Source organism: Heterodontus francisci, chromosome 6 (genome assembly GCF_036365525.1).
Source record: "Heterodontus francisci isolate sHetFra1 chromosome 6, sHetFra1.hap1, whole genome shotgun sequence".
NCBI lineage: Eukaryota > Metazoa > Chordata > Chondrichthyes > Heterodontiformes > Heterodontidae > Heterodontus > Heterodontus francisci.
The window spans coordinates 28,535,593-28,561,526 of record NC_090376.1 but is presented as its reverse complement, the minus strand read 5'-3'; the positions used below and the strand labels follow the sequence as shown (position 1 = coordinate 28,561,526).

Genomic DNA, 25,934 nt, shown 5'->3' with positions numbered 1-25,934 from the left:
GTTGGTGAACTATTTGTATATTTTCTGTCATTTAAAGGCAAGGAATAAGGCAGCTCAAGTAGGATACGTACCAGAGAAGTACCTACGGTTTCCAACCTCCAATAGTCTGATCAGTATGCTGCAAACTCTGGGTTCCTTGGATGCACGATCTCATTCCTCCAGCAACTCTACAGAGCCCGAGCTGGTAACTGGTGGCATGAATGGAGATTCCAATGGTAAGTTTCTTTTCAATTTTCATCCTATCTAGAAAAATATATGTGAGCAGCATAGGTCATGTTTCTGAATGTTCTGTCTAGCTAGATTTCAATATGAAATGTGTCCAATTGATATAAATATGGTCAAAATAAATGATGTCTTTAAAACAAAAATGGAAATTTAATATCTCATTCTAACGTTGATGCACGGTAGTATCGAAGAAGCCTGGCAAAATAGATGCTGTAAAAAATGCATACTTGGTTAGAATGTTCACAGAGGAAATTTGACGTGCAAGTTGGTTTTGGATCACCAACCATATGGCAATAGATCCTGTTCCAGCAGACCTTTAAGCAATGCCATATTATAATTTCAGGCTTTGGGCAGCAGACACTGAGGTTTTGGACTTACTTTGATCATTTAGTATATAAAGCAAATCATTGTGGTATAATGCTTCCTCTAGTGACTCAATGTAACTAATACTGAGCCCCACAAACTTGGAAGGTCCCATATTGACCCTTTATTCTGGGTAAGCTTGTTTTTAACTGATTGCATAGGCGGTTGAAGGAAAGGCAAGTGAAGAGATGGGGAACAGAGCAGGTACATGGGATTAGGACTACTGTTCACGTGAGGGGTAAACACCAACACAGATTGGTTGGTATGAACAGCTTGTTTTCTATGTAAATTATTGAAGTCCTGATTACTAGATCCTCCCTCCCTGGCCCCACCTCAAAGCTTTGGTGGAAAGTATGTATTTGCAGGCATCAACAGAGGACAGGGTTGGGACTGATGCTTCCTTTGATTGAATAGCTTTCTGACATTTACTGTCTAGTCTTATACATGAAGAACTGAGTCAAGCACCGGAAGCAACTGATTCACATGGATCTGGGCCCCAACACGATTGGGTAGAGAAGGATTGTCCATTTCAGTTTTGATCATTTCAATTCAACCAGCATTCACAGCCTTTTATTGGTGGTGGGGGGGAGGGGGGGTTGGGGGGCATGGTGAGGGGGCTAGTGGAAAGTTGTAAATTTTCACTACCCTTTCTTTGAAAAAGTGCTCCATGATCTCACTTCTGAATGGCTACTCCAATTTTAAGATTGTGCCCTCCTGATCTAGATGCCACAAGAGAGGAAATAGTTTCTCTCTACCTACGCTATCAAATCCCTTTACCATTTTAAACATTAAAATTAGATTAGATCATCCCTCAATTCAAACCAAGTATATGCAACTTGTCCTCATAATTTTAGGCTTGAAATTCCAGTATCATTCTGGTGAATTTATATCTCCTCCAAGGCCAGTAAATCCTTCCTGGGGTGCACTGCCCAAAACTTAATGCAGTACTCCAGATGGGGTCTGACCAAGGCTCCGTGGAACTGAAGCATAAATTTCTGCACTTTGTATTTCAGCCCTGTTGAGATAAAGCCCAGTATAGTTAGGGATATGGTAGTGTAGTGAAATAGTACTTAAGGGGGCTGGGCTAATAATCCAAAGTATGGGAGTTCAAATCCCACCATTGTGGTTTGAGAATTTGGATCTATAAATTAAAAGTACCATTGAGCTCTCAGATTGTTGTAAAAACTCAACTAGTTCACATATCAACTTAAAGAAGGAAACCTGCCATACCAGGCTCAGACCAACATAGCTGATTCTTTCAAGGTCAGAAGAAGAGTTGTCATCACCTTTTCAATGCAACTATGGATGCGCAATAAGTGCTAGCCTTGCCAGTGACACCATTCCATTAGCTTTTTTGATTTAGCTTTTGTACCAGTGCACTAGCTTTTAGTGATTTGTGTACCTGGGCACTCAAATACCTTTGCTCCTCCATAGTTCTTAATCCCTTGCCATTAAGAAAATTTTCCAATTTGTTTTTCTTGGATCTAATATCTTCCCCAAATTGAACTCTATCTGCCACAGTTTTGCCCACTCACTTAATCTATGTCTCAGCTACATAATTTAGAGTGCTTTCCAGTTTCATGTAATAGGCAAATTTGGATATATAACTATTTCTTCTTCATGTCATTGATATGTATGGTGAAAACCTGAGGCTCCAGTACAAATCCCTGTGGAAACACCACTTGGCACATCCTGCCACTTCGAGGCCATTCCCTTCATCCCAATTTTCTCTCTTGCCTCCCAACCAGTTACTGGTTTCTTGGTCTTGCTATTGGGCACAAATAAAAAGTAGCAGTTATGTTTATTTTGGTTTGCCTTCTATAAGGTTCTCAGTAGTAAAAGAGCACGTGTCCTATTCAGTTTGTTTTGTGAAGGCACTTTACGATTATGAGGGGCAGACTGCAGACGAACTTTCATTCCCTGAGGGAGCAATCATTAGGATACTAAACAAAGAAAACCAAGAGGATGATGGCTTCTGGGAAGGCGAGCTCAATGGCTGCATTGGTGTCTTTCCTTCCGTGTTAGTGGAAGAACTGACAGGATCTGAGAACGATGACTCTCAGTGGATTGGAGATGCACAGGTATGTAAGAATTTAGTACCCACATGTATTGCCTTTGGGACAAAGTCTAAACATTATGTTAGTAGTGACATTACAAGTAGGAAAAGTTCCAGATGCCAAAGCCATTCAAATACTTGGAATACATGAGTGCTTATCATTTTTAGTGAGCAGCAATATTTGGCAGGTCTATTTTAGGTTAGCTATCGTTTTCTTTTTCAACAAACATAATGCTACTAAATTGACCAAATTTTATTGACATTGATTTTTACATTGTGGATTTTTTAAACATCTGGATTTCTGTTAAGTACAGAAATTGTTCACTTGTGCTTTATAGTGCCCAGAAGATACTATGAAATCCACATGAATAAAGTTTCTGTTTGATCAATATGGAGTGCATACACTCTAACGATAGATTCAATTTACCTGTGTCTGGAAAGTTTATATCTTTGACATAGTAAATATTCCAAGATGCTTAATAAAGGAGATTAAAGCTGATGAGCATTAGCTGTAAAGTGTAATCGAGGAGAAATTTTCTCATGTTGTGAGGCTGTGGAATTTGCTTCCATTGTTAGTGGTTGAGGCAGGAGTTATGCTAACATTCAAGATATGATTGAATTGATGGATGAAGTAACAGTTATGGAAGGACTTTTCCTATGAGTCACTTTGATCTACAAAAATGGGCACATTTTTTCATCGTCATCCAGTTTAAAATGTTTATGCAGAAAATGGTGGACTTTTAGTGTTGATAGGAACATAGGAGGAGTAGGCCATTCAGCCCATCGAGTGTGCCCAGCCATTCAATATGATAATGACTGATCTTCCACTTCAATGCCTTTTTCCCCACACTATCCTCATATCCCCTTATGTCATTTGTATTTATAAACATGTCAATCTCTGCTTTAAACATTCTCAATGACTGTGAAAGCTCAGCCCTCTGGGGTAGAGGATTCTAAAGATTCTAAAGCCACACTGTGCATATATTTAGTATATATATATAGTTTATAATATATATAGTTGTGTGTGTTTGGAATAGAAGTGACTTAACATAAAAATTTAAAGATGCTCTACTCCTGTGATCATACATTTCCTGTGTATCGCAATGTGCTTTGCATATTTTCTCTCTGCTGATGAAACAAAAAAATGGCAAGTTATTTTTTCTCTTTTGTTTCAGTGCTTTATCAGTCAAACGAGGGCTGTTTTTAAATTTTGTTATATTTATCACTGATTATTTACTTGTGTTTCTTTTCCGTGTTAATGTGCTTTTTACATTTCGCTACAAAAATTTAAAACGTCCTGTTAGAATCATGGGTGTGCCGTTTTGAAAGCCAAGATTTAAATTGCAGTGTACATTAATGCCTTATTTCACTATGATGATAAAAATCTTGTACTGTAAGCAGCAAACTCTCCCAGAGGTACTGCCACAGCAATTTTAATGATTTGTTTTTTTAAGGGAGCTTTGAACAGAGGAAGGCCTAAAAAGCTGCGGAAATGCAGAATAGAAGGAAATAACACAATCCTTCCTTCCTCTCCATTTACTTGTTTATGGAACAATGCAGTATTCAGAAGCATTATTCGGACATATGTAGCTGATTCGACTGAAACATCAGCTGATTCTTCGTCACTTATAATGTCATCATGCTAAAAATTAGATGTGAGGTTGCTTAAAGCCTCTTGCTTCCACAATCTTTACTCCCGGTAGGGCAAGGCGGACAGAGCTTTGAAATACTTCATGGTTGTTGATACCAACATTACTTTCTTTAGCTAACTGAGAGATGAACTGTAGTACTGTGGGAGCACCCAGTTTTATGACCCTGTATCATATGTAGAACATGGACATAAATGCCAGTAACCCCTCGAACATGAACCTAGAATCATAGGAATATGGTGGCAAAGTAGTTTATTAACAATGTTTTAGAACAGCCTAAAATATAGTTGTTGATAGTTAAACAGTAGTACACTATGTTCCAGCCATTGTGACAGAAGTTAAGCATTTTTGTCTAGTCTTAGTTTAATGATTGCTCTTAATCTAGTCATAATACCCAGGAGTTTAACAAAAGCAGCTGTTGACCGAATCATGTCCCCTAACCTAACTTAAACAAACATATGAAAATGACGGGCAGAAAAAAACCTACACTCGTGGTAGCTGAAGCATTGTAACCAGACAATTCCTCCACACACTCTTTCTCTGCCCCCGCACCTCCAAAATTCTCCCCCCCCCCCCCCCCCACCCCAACGGAGAGGCAAAGAAAGCAGAGAAGACCCCAGAACCGATAAGTGGGGGTGGTGGGGGGTGGAATGCTCCCCAACTCCCTCAGGCTATCAAAACCTCAGTCCAGGAGATTACATGGACCATGTATTTGTTGTCTATTAATCCAGTTACCTTTTATATGGTGAGATCTCTACCAGTCAAGAAACAGTCTGGCTCCCTCTTGAAGGCATGCAGTGAGTCAGCACACACTGCACCAGCTGGCAACGCATTCCAGTGGCTTGTTATTCTCTTGGAAAAGAAGAACTGTCCAACATCTAACATATTCCTACTTTTGTGTCATTTAAACACATGTTCTAGCTCTTTAAGCCTGTTTGATTAAGATTCTTTAAGCTAGGAATCGTTCTTATTGGTCTCCTGTGAACCTTTTTCAAGACCACTATAAGGTAAATGCTGCCTGCTGTCATACCCACATCTCTGTCCTGGGATTGCTGCAGTGTTCTAGTGAACATCAACGCAAGCTCGAGGAACAGCACCTCATTTACCGATTAGGCACACTGCAGCCTGCTGGACTGAACATTGAGTTGAATCATTTCAGACCATGGCGGCCCCCCTTTTTATTTTTAGTTATTTTTTATTTATTATGTGTTTATTTTACTTTAGTTTGTTTCTGCTGTGCCTACCCATTGTTTTTTCATGTTTGTGATTGGAGCCAGGCTGTTCAGTTTTCTGTCAGTTAACACCCTCTCTGTTTTGTCTTTCACCACACCATTAACATACTGTTTGCCTTTGCTCCATGACCTTCTGGTCAGTTATTCTCTGTGACCTTGTCCTATCAACACCTCTTTTGTTATCTTTTGCCCCACCCCCGCTTTACTTGCTTAAAACCTATTACATTTCTAGCCTCTGCCAGTTCTGATGAAGGGTCACTGACCTGAAACGTTAACTCTGCTTCTCTTTCCACAGATGCTGCCAGACTGGCTGAGTATTTCCAGCATTTCTTGTTTTCATTTCAGATTTCCAGCATCTGCAATATTTTGCTTTTATTTTGTAAATGTTGCAAAGTTTTGCCATCTTCAGGCTTGAGGAAGAAGTCGAGGAAAATGTTTCAAATATAAGCATGCTAAGTGATTGGTTGATTACATGTATATTTGGCAACTCTTTTGAGTTGAACAGATAGGTATTTAAATCCAGTAAACTGTGGCAGCTGTTGTTGAGTATTTAAGCAGACTGAATTGTTCAAATTATAGTCAGTTTGGAATTGAGAGAAATCAAGCCAGTTAGTTAACACAGTTGGATAGTAGAAGAAAAGAAGTATTAAATATATAAAGATAAATTATGCCACTACCATTAGCACCAGCACATGATGAGATGAAGCAGCAATTCCATAATGATGTAATCACTGCAATACAGTCGCAAACAATTTGATCATGGGAGGTTTTGGGTTGTCAGAGATGATTCCAAATGATGCTGGGGCAGTCAATTTTAATGGACTCTTCATATGATAAAATGTATTGAACACAAGCTGGTCATCACTAACCTGGCAGCAAATATAAGCATAAAACATCCTAAATGCAAATACAATTCTTGATGTGCATTACTGACCACAAAATAAAGGGGATGAGATAGAACTGAAATCTAATCAATGACATTGATAGTGTGGACTGCAAGATCTAAGAATCTCCAGAACTACACATGGAATGCTATTCTTGGGGCTCACACATCTCTGTTGGCACTTTTTGTCACAGTAATGATCTTTCATTTTCTACAACTTAGTGTGGAGCACTAATGTTTTTGTCTTGTGCTCACGTTAACTCTGCTTCTCTTTCCGCAGATGCTGCCAGACCTGCTGAGTGATTCCAGCATTTCTTGTTTTTGCTCCTCATGCCAGTGTTTGGCCAAGCTAATTATGTCAGCAGTGGCCTTTACACTATTGTACAATGCCATCCACTTGCTCGCGTCATTTGTAGAAGCTGTAGCAGAAGCAAATTCTGCAGTAATGGTACTGCATATTGTTTATTTGAAGCAGAATGCTGAACTAATACTCCGATATTCCCTGAGCAATTACTGGCAACCCAACCACATTGTCGCGCAACAGAAGTCCATTCAATGACTTGATTTTGAATGCAAACAGACCAACACTAGCATCGGTGTCCTTCTAAAGAGGGTAAATAGAGCAATGAAAGAGGATTTATCGAATAAATATTACAAAAAGGATGTAGAGGCACTAGAGGAGGTACAGATAAGATTCACAAAGATGATACCAGAACCCCTGCAAGGTTATAGCTATCAGGAAAGGATGAACAGGCAGAATCTCTTTCCTCTTGAAAAGAGAAGGTTGAGAGGTGACCAAATAAAGTTCTTTAAAATTTGAAAGCTTTTGATAGAGTGGACACGGAGAGTGTTTCTATTTGGGGAAGAGCAAAACTAGAGACATCAATATAAGATATTCACCAAGAAATTAAAAAGGAAATTCAGGAGAAACTCATTTAGCCAGATAATGGCAGGAATGTGGAACTCACTACCACAATGAGTCATTGGGGCAAATAGTATAGATGCATATGAAGGAGAAGGGAATTGAGGGTTAAGCCGATAGATGAGGAAGAATGTGAGAAGGATTAAGCGGAGCAATGTGGTTAGGCTGAATGGCCTGTTTCTGTGTTGTGTATTCTATGTAATTCTATAACTTTTAAACTGGTATAATGAGGGGTGGGGAAAGTTGAGGCTTAAAGCTAGTGAAGGAGAACAGATTCAATAAAGATATTGGAATAGAAGCGCAAGGTTTAATGAAAATAAAATGCGATGGGAACATTACTGGGGGGGGGAGAAAAGGCTTTGAAGTAATGACTGAAAAACACTTTTATAGAAGAGGATGCCAAAAAGTTGAGAAAACCATGAAAAAAGGTCCAAAAAATTAAAACTCCAGTTTGAATGGTCAGTTTGTGAATTCACAAAGCGTTTAAAATAAAATTGTAGAGTTAAAAGCATTAGTAACTATATGTAGCAATTTAATATAATAGATATAACAGAGATAGGAACTTAGGAACAGGAGTGGATCATTCAGCCATTTAGTTCAATCATGGCTGTTCTGTGTCCTAACTCTATCTACTGCCTTGGTTTTGTAACCCTTAATAACCCAAGTTAACCTTGCTAGTAACCTCTGTTTTGAAATTTTCAATTAACCTAGTGTCAGCAGCGTTTTGGGGGAGAAATTTCCAGATTTCCACTATGTGTGTAGAAATGCTGTCTGACATCACCACTGAACAGCCTAGCTTTAATTTTAAGTTTACGCCCCTGCTCTGGATCTATCCACCAGAAGAAATAGTTTCTATCAACCTCTCGAATCCTTTAATCGTCTTAAACATCTCAATTACCTTTTAATCTTCTATCTTCAAGTGAAAACGGGCCTAGTCATAATCTGCACTCATAATTTGACCCTTTTAGCTCTGGTATCATTCTGGTGAATCTGGGCTCCACCCCTCCAAGACTGATCTATCCTTCCTGAGGTGTGGTGCCCAGAACTGAATGCATTACTCCAGATGGGGTCTAATCAGAGCTCCAGACAGCTGTGACATAACTTTCACCACTTTGTATTCCAACCCTGTTGAGGTAAAGGTCAACATTGTTAGCCTTTATAATTATTTTCAATGATTTCTATACTTGAACCACTGAATTTCTCTGCTCATCCACAGTTCCTAGCTTCTCACCTTAGGATTAGACAAGCATGAAAACTTAATAGTCCTGGTTGCAACACTTTCAGAAGACAGGAGGGTGGGTGGCAGTATTTGTAAAAGAGTCCATTACAGCATTAGAATGTAAAGCTGCCCTCTGGGGTTGCATTATGTCATAAGAGTATGTCTTTTTTTAAAAACTAAGAGGTCTTTGTGCCTTTAAGACTGAGAAAAATAACTTACTGTGAACAGTGACTGCAGAGACTTGTGGTATTTGAAGTGCAGGCGGCAAGGCAATTTGTATCCAAGCAACCAGAAAGTTTTACGACTATCTTGTGACCTAGATTGTTATTGAAAAGCTAGTTTCCCTTTTGGATTGTTCAGTTACTATTGGAGATTGGCCAGGAATACAGCCCAGAAAACTCTCTTGAAGAATAATTCCTGTATCAAGTGAAACTCTTAATTTCTTCATGAAGTTTCAAGAACTTTGAAGGAGTTGCAAATCTAATGTATGGGAGCTAAAACCCTTGTTGCTGTTCATGCCTGAAGAGAGGAAAAGACCGAGGAAAAGAGGAGTTGCTACATTCTGTGGAGAAACACTGCTTTGCTGAGAGGAAGTCTGCATTGAGGAAGGTAGAAAAATTCCTATTGTCTCCAGTCTCTCAAAAATCTCTGCCTAAAGAGTGATATCCGCTGTTGTATTTTTGGAGAGATGCTAAAATCTCAAAGTTCCAACTGTAAGACTACTGCTTTAAAATCCAAGTAGACCTGTTACTACAACCTGTTGCTGAAAGATCTATGTGATGCCTGCTGCAGACGAATTGCCTTGAACACCTACCTATCACAGACTGTTCATTAATTTCACCTGGAGAGACTTCGAGTGGCATCTGACTATTCAACTCTGGGACACTGCGCCGAACCGGAAATCCTACCAGAAGTTACAATCCAGTTATTTTATTACTCCTGAGAAACAGTTACAACTTAAATCACCCTTTTTCCCTGGTTAACTGATTTTGAATGTATGTGTGTGTGCATGAGGATTAGGAAGACTAAGGAGTTATAAAATCTGTTCATACATGTAGATTTATCTAGTTATCATTTAAAAATTCTTAATAAAACAAATAATTAATTTTGTTGTTTAAAAAAAGCCTGGTTTGGCGTGATTTATTCTGGGGGATAGAGAAAGTGTTTAATTTGGCTTTTTTTCCAGTAGGTGGGAAACTTTACTAATATGCTGTGACCTGTGGAGTAGTGGAACTGAATTAACAGTGTATTACTCCCACCTTGGTCGTAACAATAAAAAAAATTCTAAACGAATAAAGTTAAGAAATAATAAGGGAAATAGTGTAATTGTTTATGCATTACAGGCCACAAAATTATGGAAATCATTGAATAGTACAGCACAAAAGGAGACCATTCAGCCCATTGAGTCTGGACTGGCTCTTTCAAAGAGTAATCCCGTTAGTCCCACTCCCCTGCTCTTTCCCCATAATCCCCACAATGTTTTCTCTTTCAAATACTTATCCAATTCCCTTTTGAAGGCTTCTAAATTTTATGAGCTTTTAGAAATGCATGGGTTAAGGTTAATTTTGTTTCACAAATTTAATAGTGCTTTTTGAATTAATGAATAGGTAAAGGGAATTCAGCAATAAGGTATCTCATGGGAGGCTTCCTCCAAAAATGTGGGTATATGATGCAAGAGAAAATGTAACAGTCTTGAAATGTGCTGATGATAGCAATCAGTGAGGAGGACTGTTTAAAAACTTGAGACGTTTGCTGCTTAGCTGAATGGACAGGCAGGTGGCAGATGCAATGTAATCTGGATTAATGTATTTTGGGAGGAAAAACCGGAATGGGAGTATGTCGTAAATGGAAAACACTGAAGGGTGTGAATGGGTAGAGAAACCTAGGGGCTCAAATACATGAATCCAGAGAAGTGCAGATGTAGATAGATAAAGTCATTAAAAGGTGAAAAGCATTTTTTCTTTTAAATAGGTGCATACAGTATGAGTGCAAAGAAGTACACAAAGCTTTGGTTAGACCACAGTTGGAAAACTGTGCAGTTTTGGAAACTCCATGATGATAAAAGAGATTACAGCCATAGAACACATGTGATGTTGATTCACTGGGGTGATGCCAGAGATGGGAAACTTTAGTCAAGAAGAAACTCAAGATACTAGAACTACTTGCACTGAAGTAGAGAGTGCTAACAAGAAATTAAGAGGATTTTTATAATTATGAAGGGTTTTGAGAGGCTGAACAAGGAAACACAATTTCCCTGGTTGGAAATGTTTTTTTACTTAAAGTATTGTTAGAATATAAAATATTTTGCTAAATAGAGTGGTCGAGGCAGGGATTATTGCACCTTTTATGAGAAAATTGGATAAATATTTGAAATCTAGGATGATACTGAGCTATGGGGAGAGAACAGTGTTATAGAATTAATATTAAAAGAGAGACATATGGTGCTGTGAACTTATGGTTCTCTAAATTTGTATGTGAAAAAGGGTTAGCAGATTTCCCATGGTTATAGTCACAATGAAAGGACTGTTAGTCCAGCATCAATAACCTCTGCATAATTCAGGTCCATATGGCTTTAAACAACAAGCATTAATATAGAGTGACTAATAATAGTATTGGTTTTGTACAACTGTTCTACTGTATTGCACTAAATAGCAAGCAATTAATACAACCTGTTCTCTTATCAAAATCTCGTTTAAACTGATGGACTTGCAATCTTTGTGGTTGGATTTACAGCTGTTCCAAGTGCTTTCTAATTTTTAAGATAAAAATGTCCCATTCGTGTACTGTTTGGCTACATTGGGCTGCATCTATGCACAACAGTATGCATAGGTGGATATTTGCGGAGGCCACGTATTGAGGTGTTTACTCCACTTCTAACCTTTCTGCCTTCGTCTCTGTTTCACAAGCTCTGTTAATGGTACTTTAAATGAGTAGGCTAAATGGCCTTGCAGGCTCTTTCATATGTGGTCTCTTAGCAATTGGGTCATCATTTGACCTGGATGTTTATCATTCTCTGTCTTTTGAGTTTCCAAACTTTCTCTGTTCAAACATGTTCCCCTTTCCTCCACATTTGTTCTCTGGCTAAAATGCTAAAGCAAAGCACGCTGGGAAACTTTGACAATTTAAACTGTATTAAAATATTCTAACAAAACATAGACTTATTTAAAAATAAGATACAATATTTTACATCCCTATTATTTATAGCCTTGGTGTTATCATTTGATGTGACCAAAGCTGGTATTATTTCCAAGCAAATTTATAGATTGATTTGTCAACTATGATGTTATTTTGAAATATTTCACAGAGCTTTCAGTAGTACATGTTGTTTGAACAGAATAAATGATCAGTTTTCAGAGATGAATTATGAAGTTTGTCTCGTTCATGAACCAACAAAACAAGTTGTCCTCGGAACCATTATGTTCCATTCAACCATAGCACAGCTTAGCCTTGAATCTTTCAGCATCGGTAAAATTTTATTTGCAGTTCTGAGTCAAACTCTTTTCTAGCCTTCATTATCCGTTTAGTCTCTTGTATGACCATGTGTGTAAGCTGATGAATTTTATGACCTATTTGTGAATATGGTGAAATTACAGGCTGCTGATGTACTGAACAATACATGAAAGAAACTTCACCTGGACTAAGCAATTAATTATGGCGGGGGAAAAACACATTATTCATTATAAAAATGTTTTGTACAAATCTGCAAAATTATGAATCTAATAATACTTGAGTAATATTCAGGCACTCTCATTTTCTCTTTCTTAAAATCTGATGTGCAGGTATCTCCATCCTCAGGACCACAGGCCAGTCTCCCTTCATTACCATTGTATGATCAGCCACCTTCCAGCCCTTTCAGCAGCCCAGAGAAGACCAGATCACAGTCATTCCCCAGATCACCCTCAGTAACAGGTAAAGTATGGAAGCTATACTAGAGCATACTAGCTAGATGCTAGGATAACTGGTGCCACTTCCTGCAAGATCAATAGACTTGCACACAACAGCTTGTGTATTGGTAATCATGTGCCTGTTCTCAAAAAGGTATACTTTCAGTTCTTTCTAGAACTAAAAGATACAAATGAAGTATAAAACTATCATTTTAATCTTCCAAAAAAGTAACATTTTTACATATTCTAAATGTACGTGATCATGAGCAACTGCATCAGAGTGTGCTATTTGCAATCAATTTTCAGATCATGAAAGCTTAATTTCAGAAGCATCCACTAATCCACAGCCACAGAGATACACACCAGAAACTTCAGTTGGAAAAATCCGACCGGTAAGTTCTACTTATTGGTTCTCAATCTTACCTTGTTGCAAGTAACATTGTTTTAAGGCTGTACATTGGTGCTAGTCCATCCTCCAGGTCTCTTCTAAAGGTTCTAATTGGTGCGTACTGATGTACAGTTCCACAAGTGTACACAACTGTTCAATGGCCATTCCTCGTGTGTGAGTTTCAGCAGGCTTGTTAACTCTGTGGCATTGATCCAAGCCCACGCTTTCATCAGACATTTACACATGAATGTTCCAACAGGGGTTCCTGCAAGTGTGAGAATTCCAACTAATTTCTTTTTCATGCACTCGATGGGCCAAATGGCAGCCTCCTGTGCCCTTATGACTCTATGACCTACCCTGGAGACGCTGAAGATAATTAAAACATTCCCCACCAGCTGTAGCTCTACGGAACAGGATAATAGTTAATGTTTGATTACTGAGAACATACGAATTAGGAGCAAAAGTAGGCCATTCGGCCCCTCAAGCCTGCTCCGCCATTCAATAAGATCATGTCTGATCTGTTTGTGTCTCGAATTCCACACTTCCATCTATCCCCCCATAACCTTTGATCATATGAACAACAGAGTACTATATCACATGGTGTGTTTACCCATTGCATTAATGGGGTAGTTTACCATTAGATTCTAGAGGATTGGAAGACTATTATTTAAAATAGAGCTCTTGCTGGCTCGAATTACTTTCATTACCTAGCCTTTCTAAAGTCCATGCATTTTATAGACGGATGCTATGTCCAACTTCAAATCATAGAATAGTTACAGCACAGAAGGCGGCTATTTGGCCTGTTGTGTCCATGCTGGTTTACTAAGTGCTACTCAGCTAATCCCACTCCGCTGCCTTTCCCACATAGCCCTGCAAATGTTTTTTCCTCAGCTGCTTATCCAAGTCCCTTTTGAAAGTCATGATTGAATCTGCCTCCACCACACTCTCAAGCAGTGTATTCCAGATTCTAACCACTTGCTGCCTAAAAAATGTTTTCCACATGTTGCCTTTGGTTCTTTTGTCAATTACTTAAATTGGTGTTCTCTTGTTCTCTGCCCTTTTGCCATAGGGAACAGTTTCTTCCTATCTACTCTGTCCAGACCCCTCATGATTCTTTCAGCCAACTTTGTATCCATGCTGCCACTGTCCCTTTTATTCAGTGGGCTTCAATTTTACAGATAAGACTGTTATGTGACACATTAACACACCTTTTGGAAGTCCATGTACACCGCGTTATCCTCTGTTACCTCAGCAAAAAACTCAAGCAAGTAAATTAAACACCATTTGCCTTTAACAGATCTGTGCTGGCTTTTCTTAATTAATCTACATTTGTCCAAGTGACAATTTTGTCCCAGATTATCATTTATAAAAGCTTTCCCACCATAGAGGTTAAACTGACTGGCCTATGGTTGCGGGTTTATCCTTGCACCCTTTTCTGAACAAGGGTGTAACATTTGCAGTTGTCCGCCAGGGCCTCTGCAATTTCTACCCTTCCCTCAGTATCCTCAGATGCAGCTGATCCGGTCCTGGTGACATCAACTTTAAGTACAGCCAGCCTTTCTAATAGCTTCTCTTTATCAATTTTTTAGCCCATCCAATGTCTCAACTACCTCCTCTTGGCACCACACTATAGGAAGGATGTGATTGCACTGGAGAGGGTACAGAGCAGATTCACCAGGATGTTGCCTGGGCTGAAGAACTTCAGTTATGAAGAGAGACTGAAAAGGCTAGGGTTGTTTTCCTTAGAGCAGAGAAGGCTGAGGGGGCACATGATTGAGGTATACAAAATTATGAGGGGCATTGATCGGTTAGATAGGAAGAAACTTTTTCCCTCAGCGGAGGGATCAGTAACCAGGAGGCATAGATTTAAGGTAAGGGGCAAGAGGTTTAGAGGGGATTTGGGGAAAATAAATTTCACCCAGAGGGCGGTTGGAATCTGGAACGCACTGTCTGAAGGGGTGGTAGAAGCTGGAATCCTCACAACATTTAAGTATTTAGATGAGCACTTGAAACGCCATAGCATACAAGGCTATGGGCCAAGTGCTGGAAAATGGGATTAGAATAGTAGGTGCTTGATGGCCGGCATGGGCAGGATGGGCCGAAGGGCCCTGTTTCTGTACTCTATGACTCTTTCACGATGACCTTGGCAGCATCTTCCGTGGTAAAGACAGATGCAAAGTAGTCATTTAGTACCTCAACCATGCCCTCTGCTTCCATGAGTAAATTTACTTTTTGGTCCCTAATCGGCCCTACTCCTTTTAGAATCAGAACGTCATTATGGCACAGAAGGAGGCCATATGGCCCATTGAGTCCATGCTGGCTCTGTAGAGCAATCAAGTCAGTCCCATTCTCCTGCTCTATCTCCTTAACCCTGCAAGTTTATTTCCCTCAGGTGCCCATCCAATTTCCTTCTAAAATCATTGATCTTCTCTCCTCCCACCCCCTCATTGGCAATGAGTTCCAGGTCATTAGCACTCTCTGTTTAAAAATAAATAAATAAATAAATAAATAATTCTTCATCGCATTTCCCCTGCATCTCTTACTTAAGACCTTAAATCTGTGTCCCCTCGTCCTGTACCATCAGCTAATGGGAACAGCTTTTCTTTGCCTACCTGACTTGAACATCTCTATCAAATATCCCCTCAATCTCCTTTGCTCCAAGGAGAACAACCCAGCTTCTCCTAACTAAACTTGTAGCTAAAATCCCTCATCCCTGGAACCATTCTGGTAAATCTCCTCTGCGCCCTCTCAAGAACCCTCACATCCTTCCCAAAGTGTGGTGACAAGAACAGGACACAATACTGTAGTGTCCTGACCAGAGCTTACTAAGGTTCAGCATAACTTCCCTGCTTTTGTACTCAATACCTGCATTTATGAAGCCCAAGATCCCATATGCTTTGCTAATTTCTCTCTCAATATGTCCTGCCACCTTCAGTGATCAATGCACATGAACCCCCAGATCCCCCTCTCTGCCCCTCCAGAGTCTTTAGAACTGTGCCATTTAGTCCATATTGCTTCTCCCTATCCCTTCTTCCCAAATGCATCACTTCACACTTCTGTGCATTAAATTGCATCTGCCACTTCTGCTAGCCTATCCATGTCCAGTTGCAGTTGATTGGTATCATCCTCACTGTTTGCCATACCTCCAGGTTTGGTATCATCGGCAAATTTTGAAATTTTACTCTGTATTTCAATATCCAAGTCAGTTATATATCAAAAAAAGTGGTGGTCACACCACTGTCTACCACTCTCCAGTCTGAAAAACAACCATTTACCATGACACTGTTTTCTGACTTTAAACCATTTGTTTATCCAAGCTGACACTGACCTTCCTATTCCATGAGCCTCAATTTTGTTAACCAGTCTTTTATGTGGTCCTTTGTTAAACGCTTTCTTAAAATCCGTATGGACAACATCCATTGCATTCCCTTCATCAACCTTTTCTGTTACTTCAAAAAATTCAATTAGATTAGTCAAGCATGCTCTGCCTTTTCCGTGCTGGCTGCCCTTATTAACTCAAACCTCTCCAAGTATCTGTTGATTTTTCTTCATTATTGTTTCTAAAACCTTACCCACCACTGATGTGAAACTAACTGGCCTATAGTTGCTAGGAACATAGGAATAGGAGTAGGCCATTCAGCCCATCAAGCCTGCTCTGCCATTCAATTAGATTATGGCTGATCATCTACTTCTACGCCACTTACCCACACTATCTCCATATCCCTTGATGAGTCAATGATTGAGCTTCCACAGCCCTCTGGGGTAGAGAATTCCAAAGATTCACCACCCTCTGAGTGAAGAAATTCCTCCTCATCTCAGTGTTAAATGGCCTACCCCTTATTCTGAGACTATGTCCCCTGGTTCTAGACTCACTAGCCAGGGGAAACATCCTATCTACATCCACCCTGTCGCACCCTGTAAGAGTTTTGTAAGTTTCAATGAGATCACCTCTCATTCTTCTAAACTCTAGAGAATACAGGCACAGTTTCCTCAATCTCTCCTCATAGGACAACCCCGCCATCTCAGGAATTAGTCTGGTGAACCTCCGTTGCACTCCCTCTATGGCAAGTATATCCTTCCTTAGATGAGGAGACCAGAACTGTATACAATACTCCAGGTACGGTCTCACTAAGGCTGTATACAATTGAAGCAAAACTTCTTTCCTCCTGTACTCAAAACCTCTTGAGATGAAGGCCATCATACCATTTGCCTTCCTAATTGCTTGCTGCACCTGCATGTTAGCTTTGAGTGACTCATGAACAAGGACACCCAGGTCCCTTTGGACATCAACACTTCCCAACTTCTCACCATTTAAGAAATACTGTATCTTTCTGTTTTTTCTACCAGAGTGAATAACTTCACACTTATTCTCATTTTCCATCTGCCACATTTGTACCCATTCACTTAGCCTGTCTAAGTTCCCTTGAGCCTCCTTACATCCTCGTCACAACTTCATCAGCAAATTTGTAAATATTACATTTGGTCCCCACGTCCCAATCATTTATATAGATTGTGAACAGCTGTGGCCCCAGCACTGATCCTTGCGGTACCCCGTGAGTAACAACCTGCTATTCTGAGAATGACCTGTTTATTCCTACACTCTGTTTTCTGTCCGTTAACCAATTCTCAATCCATACCAGTATATCGCCCCCAATCCCATGTGCTCTAATTTTGTTTACTAACCTCCTGTGTGGGACCTTATCAAAAGCCTTCTGAAAATCCAAATACACTGCATCCACTGGTTCTCCTTTATCTATGCTACAAGTAACATCCTCCAAAAACTCCAACAGGTTTGTCAAACATGATTTCCCTTTCATAAATCCATGTTGACTCTGCCCAATCATATCATTATTTTCTAAGTGTCTAGTTATCACATACAGATTCTAATATTTTCCCTACTACTGATGTCATACTATCAGGTCTGTAGCTCCCTATTTTGCTCTCTCCCTCCTTTCTTAAATAGTGGGCTAGGACTGCCTTTACACCCTTTCTTGAATAAGGGTGTCACGTTTGCCACTGCAATCCTCTGGCTCCTCCCCTGTATCTAGGGAAGATGGCAAGCCCTTCCACTATCTCCATTCCCACTTCCTTTAGCAATGTGGGATGCAAACCATCCGGTCCATGTGACTTATCCACTCTAGGCATAGTCAACCTTTGGAGTCCATCCTGCTTATCAATTTTCATTCCATCCATTACCTCAACCACTTCTACTGATATTTTGTCGGAATCCTCTTCCTTAGTAAGTACTTATTAGGTATTCTAGCCTTGTCTTTTTCCTCTAAGCATATATCACCCTCTTTGTCCCTAATAGGACCCACCCCACCTCTTACTACCCGATTACTATTTACATACCAGTATAGAAAATCTTTGAGTTCCCTTTTATGTTAACTGCCATTCTACTCTCATTCTCTCTCTGCCAATCTTATTTTTCTCTTCACTTCCCCTTGTAACTTCTTGTATTTGGCCTGGTTCTTGCATGAACAATTCAACTGACTTGCATCATACACCTTCTGTTTTTGTTTCATTATATCATTATCTCCTTCGTCATTCAAGGAGCCCTGGCTTTGGTTCCCCTTCCTTTCGAGCTTTTTGGAATGTACCTAGCCTGCACCTGAAAAGTCTCCTCCTCAAAGATAACCCATTGTTCTGTTACAGATTTTCCTGTCAGTCTTTGGTTCCATTTTACCCTGCCTAGATCCCCTCTCATCCCACTAAAGTTGGCCCTTTTCCAATTTAGAAATTCTACTTGAGATTGTTCTTTGCTCTTCTCCATTACTAATCAAAATCGTATACAATGATCGCTCTTATCCAAGTGTCCCCCCACAAACATTGGTCTACTTGGCTCACCTCATTTCCCCAGCACCAGATGCCTGGTTTCTAGTTGGGCTGAGAACATGCTGGTCAAGGAAATTCTCCTGAATGTATTTCAGAAATTCCTTCGCCTCCTTACCCTCTACTCTAATATTATCCCAATTGATATTTGGGTTATTAAAGTCCCCCAATATCACCATTCTATAGTTCTTGCACATCTCTCTGATTTCCTGCAGATTTGCTCCTCTATCTCTCAGTATTTGGATGCTTAGAGAATACCTCCAGTAGTGTGATCATACTTCTGTTGCTTCTCAACTCTAACCAAATGGATTCTTGCCACCTGAAGGACATCCACTCTTTCCAACACTATAATGTCTTCCCTAATCAGTACTGCCACCGCACCTCCCTTTTTTCCTTCTCTATCTTTTCTGAACACTTTGTATCCTTGAATATTTAAACGACCAGTCCGCACCATTTTTAGGCCACGTTTCCGTTATTGCCACTACATCATATTCCCACATGGCTATTTGCGCTTGTAGCTCACCAACCTCATTCACCGCACTTTTTGTTTACATACATGCATTCTAAACCATTTTTTGTATTGCTCATATTCCTTCCTCGTCTGCTGCTATCTAATATGGTACTACTCCTTTCTCTAATATTATCCAACACTCTCACTTTTTGCACCTTATTCCTCTTTTCAACTTCTATATGCTGGTCCCCATCCTCCTGCCAATTTGGTTTAAACCCTCCTGAACCTTCCCATGAGGACATTGGTACCAGTCCTGTTGAGGTATAACTTGTCCCTTTTGATTAGGTGCCTTCTGCCCAGACCTGTCTCAATGTCCCAAGAATCTGAAGCCCTCCTTCCTGCACCATGCCTCAAGCCACGCATTGATCCGCCCTATCTTCCTATTTCTACTCTCTCAAGCGGCACTGGGAGTAATCCACAGATTACTGCCCTTTTACTATTTATATGTCTATAGAAGACTTTGGATTTTCTCTTTGTTGGCTTCAGTCTCTTCTCATAATCTCTCTTGCTGCTCTTATTTCTTTTTTCACTTCCTCTCTGAACTTTCTATATTCAGCCTGGTTCTCACTTGTAATATCAACCTGACATCTGTCATAGGCAGCCTTTTTCTGCTTTTGGCAAAAAATAGCTCCAGATTTGCCCAAGTAAGCTAAGCATAGAATGGAGTTGAACAGAAATTAGAAACACTTTCCTGATGTGGAGCTATGTCTTTGGTGTGCTGCATTTTCCCTGTTCACATTGGCGTTAGCTGGACAGGGTTATGGCATACATACTGTATGCTAATAGAGGATGTACCTGGGCTAAGTCTGTTAATGATGCTTCACCAAACACATTAGACACACGAGTGAGGGGAAAGTTTTTGGAGTGATTGGAAGATGAGATGGGTAAATCTGTGATTTTTTTTTTAATGTGTGGCATGCAATTGTAATGTTTGGGGTATTGGGATAGGTGAGGGATTGTCATAGTGACTCTCTCCTGCAGAATTACTTTTTGGGTTCCGTCACAGAACAACCACCAATCGGAAATGATGCTAGATATGGTTCTGATAACTATCTGAACAAAGCTCTGAGATCTGGTTAATCCTGGTTCTGCTATCTAATTGGTCAAAGGGACTCCAGTGCACTACATCAGAGCCATAAAAATTTTAATATAGGTAATTTGACTTAATATCAAAACAAATAATTAATTTCAGGATATGATGAGAGGGTTCTGTCTTTGCAGGTACGGGCTGCTCCACCTCCACCTACCCAGCACCATCGCCGGAAAACAGAAAAGACGGAGGAAGTAGAAATAACTCTGGTGTAACCAACAGATCACCGTTGTGTGATTAGACTTGAGACTGATTTATTCAGCGTTTTTGATTTCAGATTCCTTTATGTTCTCTGCCCCAGCAGTGCAATGGAATCTGCAGTCAAGGAGCAGTGGAAGGCACCGGGAAAAAGGCAGTTATGAAGTGCAGCTCATGAGCAGAGTTTCGACGTTACTTGTTTAATTTACGAATAACTTGTGCCTTTGTAGCCACTACTTAATCTTTCCGATCGTTCAAATTGGGCCATAAGGTTTTTTTTGTCCTTTTTTAGTTCAGTAAAAGGAATACTGCTTGACCAATCTAAATTTCAATGGGTCCAGTCCGGCTTCAGTCCACTATTTAAAAGACATTTTAGCACACTTCTTCCCAGTGCAGCAGAGTCTGGTACTTCTGTAAATATATGCCTATAGTGCTGTGCAGGGCACAGTTTGGATCAAAAAGGTATGTTTCTCTGGTACAGTTCCAGTGCATAACTGTTGATTTCTGTACCAGTGCCTGTCGTGCCAGATACAGATACGGTTGTTATATCAGCCAATCACTCATCATTGGTTTGAGGATGCAGAATGTAGGTGGAAGTAAAAAAAAAACAAATGTAAAAGGCACAGGGCATGTTCTTCATAACATTTATATTGTACTTTCATTAGCACATTACTGTAGCCTCAAGGTTGAACTACTTGGAAAACATATCTCACCTTAGTATTAATCCAGTCTGCATCCATGGTATTTAGCTGCAATGGACTAGAAGAATTGAGGGGATAGGCTTGAATAAGGACTGAAATTCTTTTAAGAGGGGCCGGTTCCCCTCAGTAGTTCCAGTGCAAAGAAAGAGAATCAGACAAATAAGGGAATAAATACAAAGAAATGCCTCTAAGTTAACTCGAAGAGTTTTCCATAATTGTGTATCACTAATTTTTATGCAATATTTCTAGTCAAGAAAGAAAAGACATAATGGCCATGTTAAAGTGGGAAACTTTATAAACTTATTTCCAGTGAAGCTGTCGAGCACAAATGCTCTTCTACTTGTCTTCTGGAGGTTACATTTTCCTTCCTCTTAGTTTTAAATAAAAACCCTAAAATCATTACCTTTTAAATTACATATATTGGTAAACTCTTGATATGTTAATTATTTTTAATTGAAAAAATGGACATTGTTCTCTCCTGAATATATAATGGCAGTATTAAGCTGGAAGGGAGGCATTATTGCTGAATAATGCAACTTCATGATTGTCGTAAGCCCTTTGACTTGTTTCTTGGGTGAATTAATTCAATATTTAATTGCTGCATTTAGAGTTGGCAGATTTGAAGTTTATCATTTAAAAACACAGGAAACATATCTCTACAGTTAGTGAGAATGCCTGTTTAAATTGCCTTATGCCAGAGCATTCTTCAGGTTTCTGAATTTGATGCACGTCATCTTTTATTTTACATTCAGGGGGTTTCAGATTTACTATATTGAATGTACTAAAGGGTTAGAAAACTGGAAAAATGGGACTAGGAGCTAAGGATAACATTTCAATTGCTGCAACCTTTAAACACTAAACAAAAAACAGCCAAATGTTTTCATAAAGACTGCTAAATTTGAGTGACAAAGTGGCAGAAGTGACGTCGTTCAAAAATTAACTTTTCACAGAGTAGATTTTTGAATGATCCAATTTATTAGACTGAAGTCTTCAAATCTGATGGCTGCCATTTGTTCAAATTCTCTGTTCTCTTTTATCTTCCCCCCCCCCCCCCCCTCACAATAAGAGTGCTATTTGTTGATGTCATTCTTGTATACCAATACTGCTGGAGGAGAAACTGAGGTTAGCAATTGCATTTTTGAATTCAGTTGTAATATTTGGTTATTGCAACTCATAGTAAGAACATTTAAACCACTTCTAACTATCTCCATTGGGAATTAGATTTGAATTCTGCATCTTTACACAGTTGACTTACACTAAAACAAAATCAGATACTGCAATTCTACCTAACCTTGTATCAATCTTCCAACAGTTATGTAGACTTTAGAAAGAGACTCACTTATGATCGATCTCGATATCCAACTCTCTCTTCAAGCTTAGAAGCTTTATTATTTCCCCTTATTCAAGCAGTGTTGGTCAGCAAGATTCGAACTTGGTTTGCATTGTTTTAACCAACAAATGTACTGGGAATTCATTTTTGAACACCTCTTCTAGTTTGTTATTGCATAAACTGCTTGCTTTGAATTTAGCAGCCAATTTCACGTGTGTTTTTCCTTTCATACAGATTAATTTCTATAGTACATGTTTTTTGATATATTGAAGTAAACATACAGTAAAGCATTGTATATTATGCTGAAATGCAATCAATCATATTACTGTTTGCTTATAAGTACTACCTGTAAAAGTATCATGTTCCAGTTGGTCATCGTGTATATTGTAAATCATCAGAAAACTAAAATATTTAGGACAGACTTGAAGTGGCAAGCAGAGGACTCCCATTTAAAGGACTAGAGTTTGAATTCCTTCTCTTCCCTCTGCACCTCCCCCCACACCCCCCAAACAAGTCTTATTGGGGCTCAGCCCCCACTGATGAGTTCAGTATTCATTTCATTGAGGATGGTGGAGGGGGGAGCGGGGTGAAATTGGTTGGTAAATACTTCCAGTCCTGCAAGTAATGCTTCCTGCTGCCCAGTGCAAATTGAGGTGAAGGTCCTGGCGAAGTTCATTACTGCTGGGTTCAGCTTTTCCAGCTGAAAGATGGTGTCAAATCAGCAAAACAAAGAAAGTGATTTTTAAAAATTGTGAAATTTCAAAAAGACAGAAGTGTAAATTACTTTTGTAACAGTTGAATCTTAACTACACAAGTTGGTTGAGAATTTTGATTGAATCAGAATTTCTGCTTAAAGAGAGTAAGTGAAAATAGTTTGTGCAATTTGTATGCTTGAATCAGGTATATGTTAGTATTTTTAAATGCTTGTCATGGTTAATTAAGGAAAAGCGAAGCTTTGTACGAAAGCTTTGAGGGTAGCATAGATTTTATATGCATCAGTTTGATCATCTAAAATTGATCTGCGATAACAGGGAAAAAAAGCAATTGTACAACCCTTACACAAACTCTCATCTGGAAAATTGACCTGCTTGTATAACTGATTCAGGACAGGTTCTGATTTCAGCGGTAGCAACATTCACTTCAGCCAATATGTGCTACATTTTGTCAGTTATCAACAAAACCATTAGCTGTCAACCAGGTGCATCATCTTGTGCTTTTATCTGATTTTGGTATGGAAGTACATTTCCTGTTGGCCAAGAAGGGTGAAGTACTGAAATAATACTGTGGAAGAGTCTGATCTTTGTTCAATCCACCTTACTGGAAAGGATTGTAAATGAGAATATCTACAGTAAACGTACTCCAAAAAATTAATTGGTCAATGTTTTCATTCATTATACATAGTTTTGAGGCACCAGTTTACTAAAGTTTCAAAGAATGTTTAAGCCTCCCAATGGATAAATATAAGATTTAATGCTTACCTGATTAACCAGATAGTTTGGGGAGGGAGAGTGATGCAGCTTTTTAAATGAGCTAATAGCTCACTGCTGCTGTATGATTTGACCCTTCTTTGATCTATGACTATATACAAACTAGGTAATTACTTTTAAGGCTGCTATCGCACAACTTCTGGAAGCTGTATAATAGTTTAGAAAATAGCACCTCAACGGTATGGATCTGACTTCTTAATCTGATTAGTGCAGATTGCGTAAAGTCATAGTAAGTCACTGATCAAATAATGGTTAGTAGAAGCGGGTAACTGTGTACATTCTTTTAATAATTCTGTGAACCCTCGTTAAATGGTATATTACACACAAAATTTCTTGTAGATTGTCATTTTAAGATACTGTACCCATAAATGCTTTATCTGTCTATGTTTTAACTATTTGGTTTGAAGAGGTTGAGTTTAAAAACTGGAAAGGTTGTGAAAGACGTGTCTGTGTGTACATTTGGCTTATTTGAAGCTACTGAAGCCGTATTGATAGCCTTTGGACTGGAGGCTACATATTTTAGTTGTGTTTTGTAGCTCCAGAACACAGTGGACATGCATATACTGCCAACAACCGATCCGACTTCCAACACCTTGGTAGTGTAGTGGTGACACTACTTGCTATGTACCTCTTGAGCTGTAGATTCCAATCTTGGTGAAGACCTACAGTCCAAACCTACTTAGTAATAGTCAATGACTGAGTTTCATCACCAGGCCAAAAACTGTTACCTTGAAGAAGTATGACCATTTTTAATGGCATTTACAAGAAGAAAGCACAAACAGTTGTTGTCATGGAAACGACTAAAAACAGGGACATTAATATACATTCAGAGTTATCCAACAATAAAAAGGTTATTATTTCATTAAAACTGCACTCAGATATTGTTAGCACCCTGTTTTAAATTCTTTTATTGATGTATTCTGAAATTCTTTTGTTTACTTTTATGATGTTTACAGACCATATTTTTATAACCTGACAATATTGCTCTTGCCATTTCATCCACACTTCATTGACTTTTTTTCCCCGTTACTTCAGTTGCCTATTGATTTGCAAGTTTGCCCATATTTTATATTTTTCTCAAGTATTTTAAAATTGCATATTTGCTCTAAATTAAAAACTGAGTTTTCAAACTATATGTCCCCTTTTAGTTGTCTATACATGGAGTTAATTATCCATATTATACATTGTACAGTGTCAGTACTTCAGGCAGAGAAAGCAAATGTGCAAAATGTTTTCTGCAGTGTATTGGCTGTTAAAACTTGTATTTATTATGTACAAATGTTAAATAAAAATTTGAAACTTTATGCAATGTTTAATTTTTTGCATTTTATCTGAAATTTTTACATTTAAATCTAAGTCACCATATGTATAACATCACATGGCACTCTTCAATACATACATGTACAGATGTGTATGGTTGCATAGCAGTACATATAGTCAGGGTTGAAGCCACTTCTTGGCTACAAGCCAAATAGAATGGGAAAGGCAGTGGCCACTGCAGATCAGTGGCAGAGAGGCAATAGAAAGAAAACTCATTGAAAATCTGAAATAAGGCTGCTGGAAATATACGTGATATAGTTCAATCAGACTCTAACGTCTTAAATCTAACCAAGGAAACTGAAGATATGAGGGGCAAATTGGCTATGGTGGATTGGGAACCTACGTTAAAAAGTGACTGTAGACAGGCAATGGCTAACATTTCAAGAACTAATACATAGGCCGGGATTTTACTCTAGGTTTCTGGGAGCCGGCCACTAACTGAAAAGTCGGTGGCGAACTCGCTTCCGCCTCGCCTGGGGATCCGACCCATATTTTGCAGGTCATCGGGCTTCAATTGTTCTGAGGTGGGACTTCCGCTCGCTTGAGGTAGTAAGTCCCACCAGGAGCGGTGGCCACTGCTGGGACTACAGCCCAGCTAGAAGTCAAGATGCCGTGGAGCCTGGATGGCAGGTAAGTTTTGGTTG

The 25,934-nt window shown here is 39.2% G+C and overlaps 1 protein-coding gene across 2 annotated transcripts in view; it reads left to right on the top strand.

Annotated features, from left to right (window-relative positions):
* Positions 1-25,274, top strand: part of LOC137371212 (F-BAR and double SH3 domains protein 2-like) — a 262,204-nt gene extending 236,930 nt beyond the window's left edge. For both annotated transcript variants that reach the window (XM_068033385.1, XM_068033386.1), the window contains 5 exons: positions 38-215; positions 2,449-2,669; positions 12,329-12,458; positions 12,740-12,825; positions 20,386-25,274. In XM_068033385.1, coding sequence (XP_067889486.1) covers positions 38-215; positions 2,449-2,669; positions 12,329-12,458; positions 12,740-12,825; positions 20,386-20,469 — 699 coding nt within the window. In that variant the 3' untranslated portion in view covers positions 20,470-25,274. The remainder of the gene's footprint in view (positions 1-37; positions 216-2,448; positions 2,670-12,328; positions 12,459-12,739; positions 12,826-20,385) is intronic.
* The last annotated feature ends 660 nt before the right edge of the window (positions 25,275-25,934 follow it).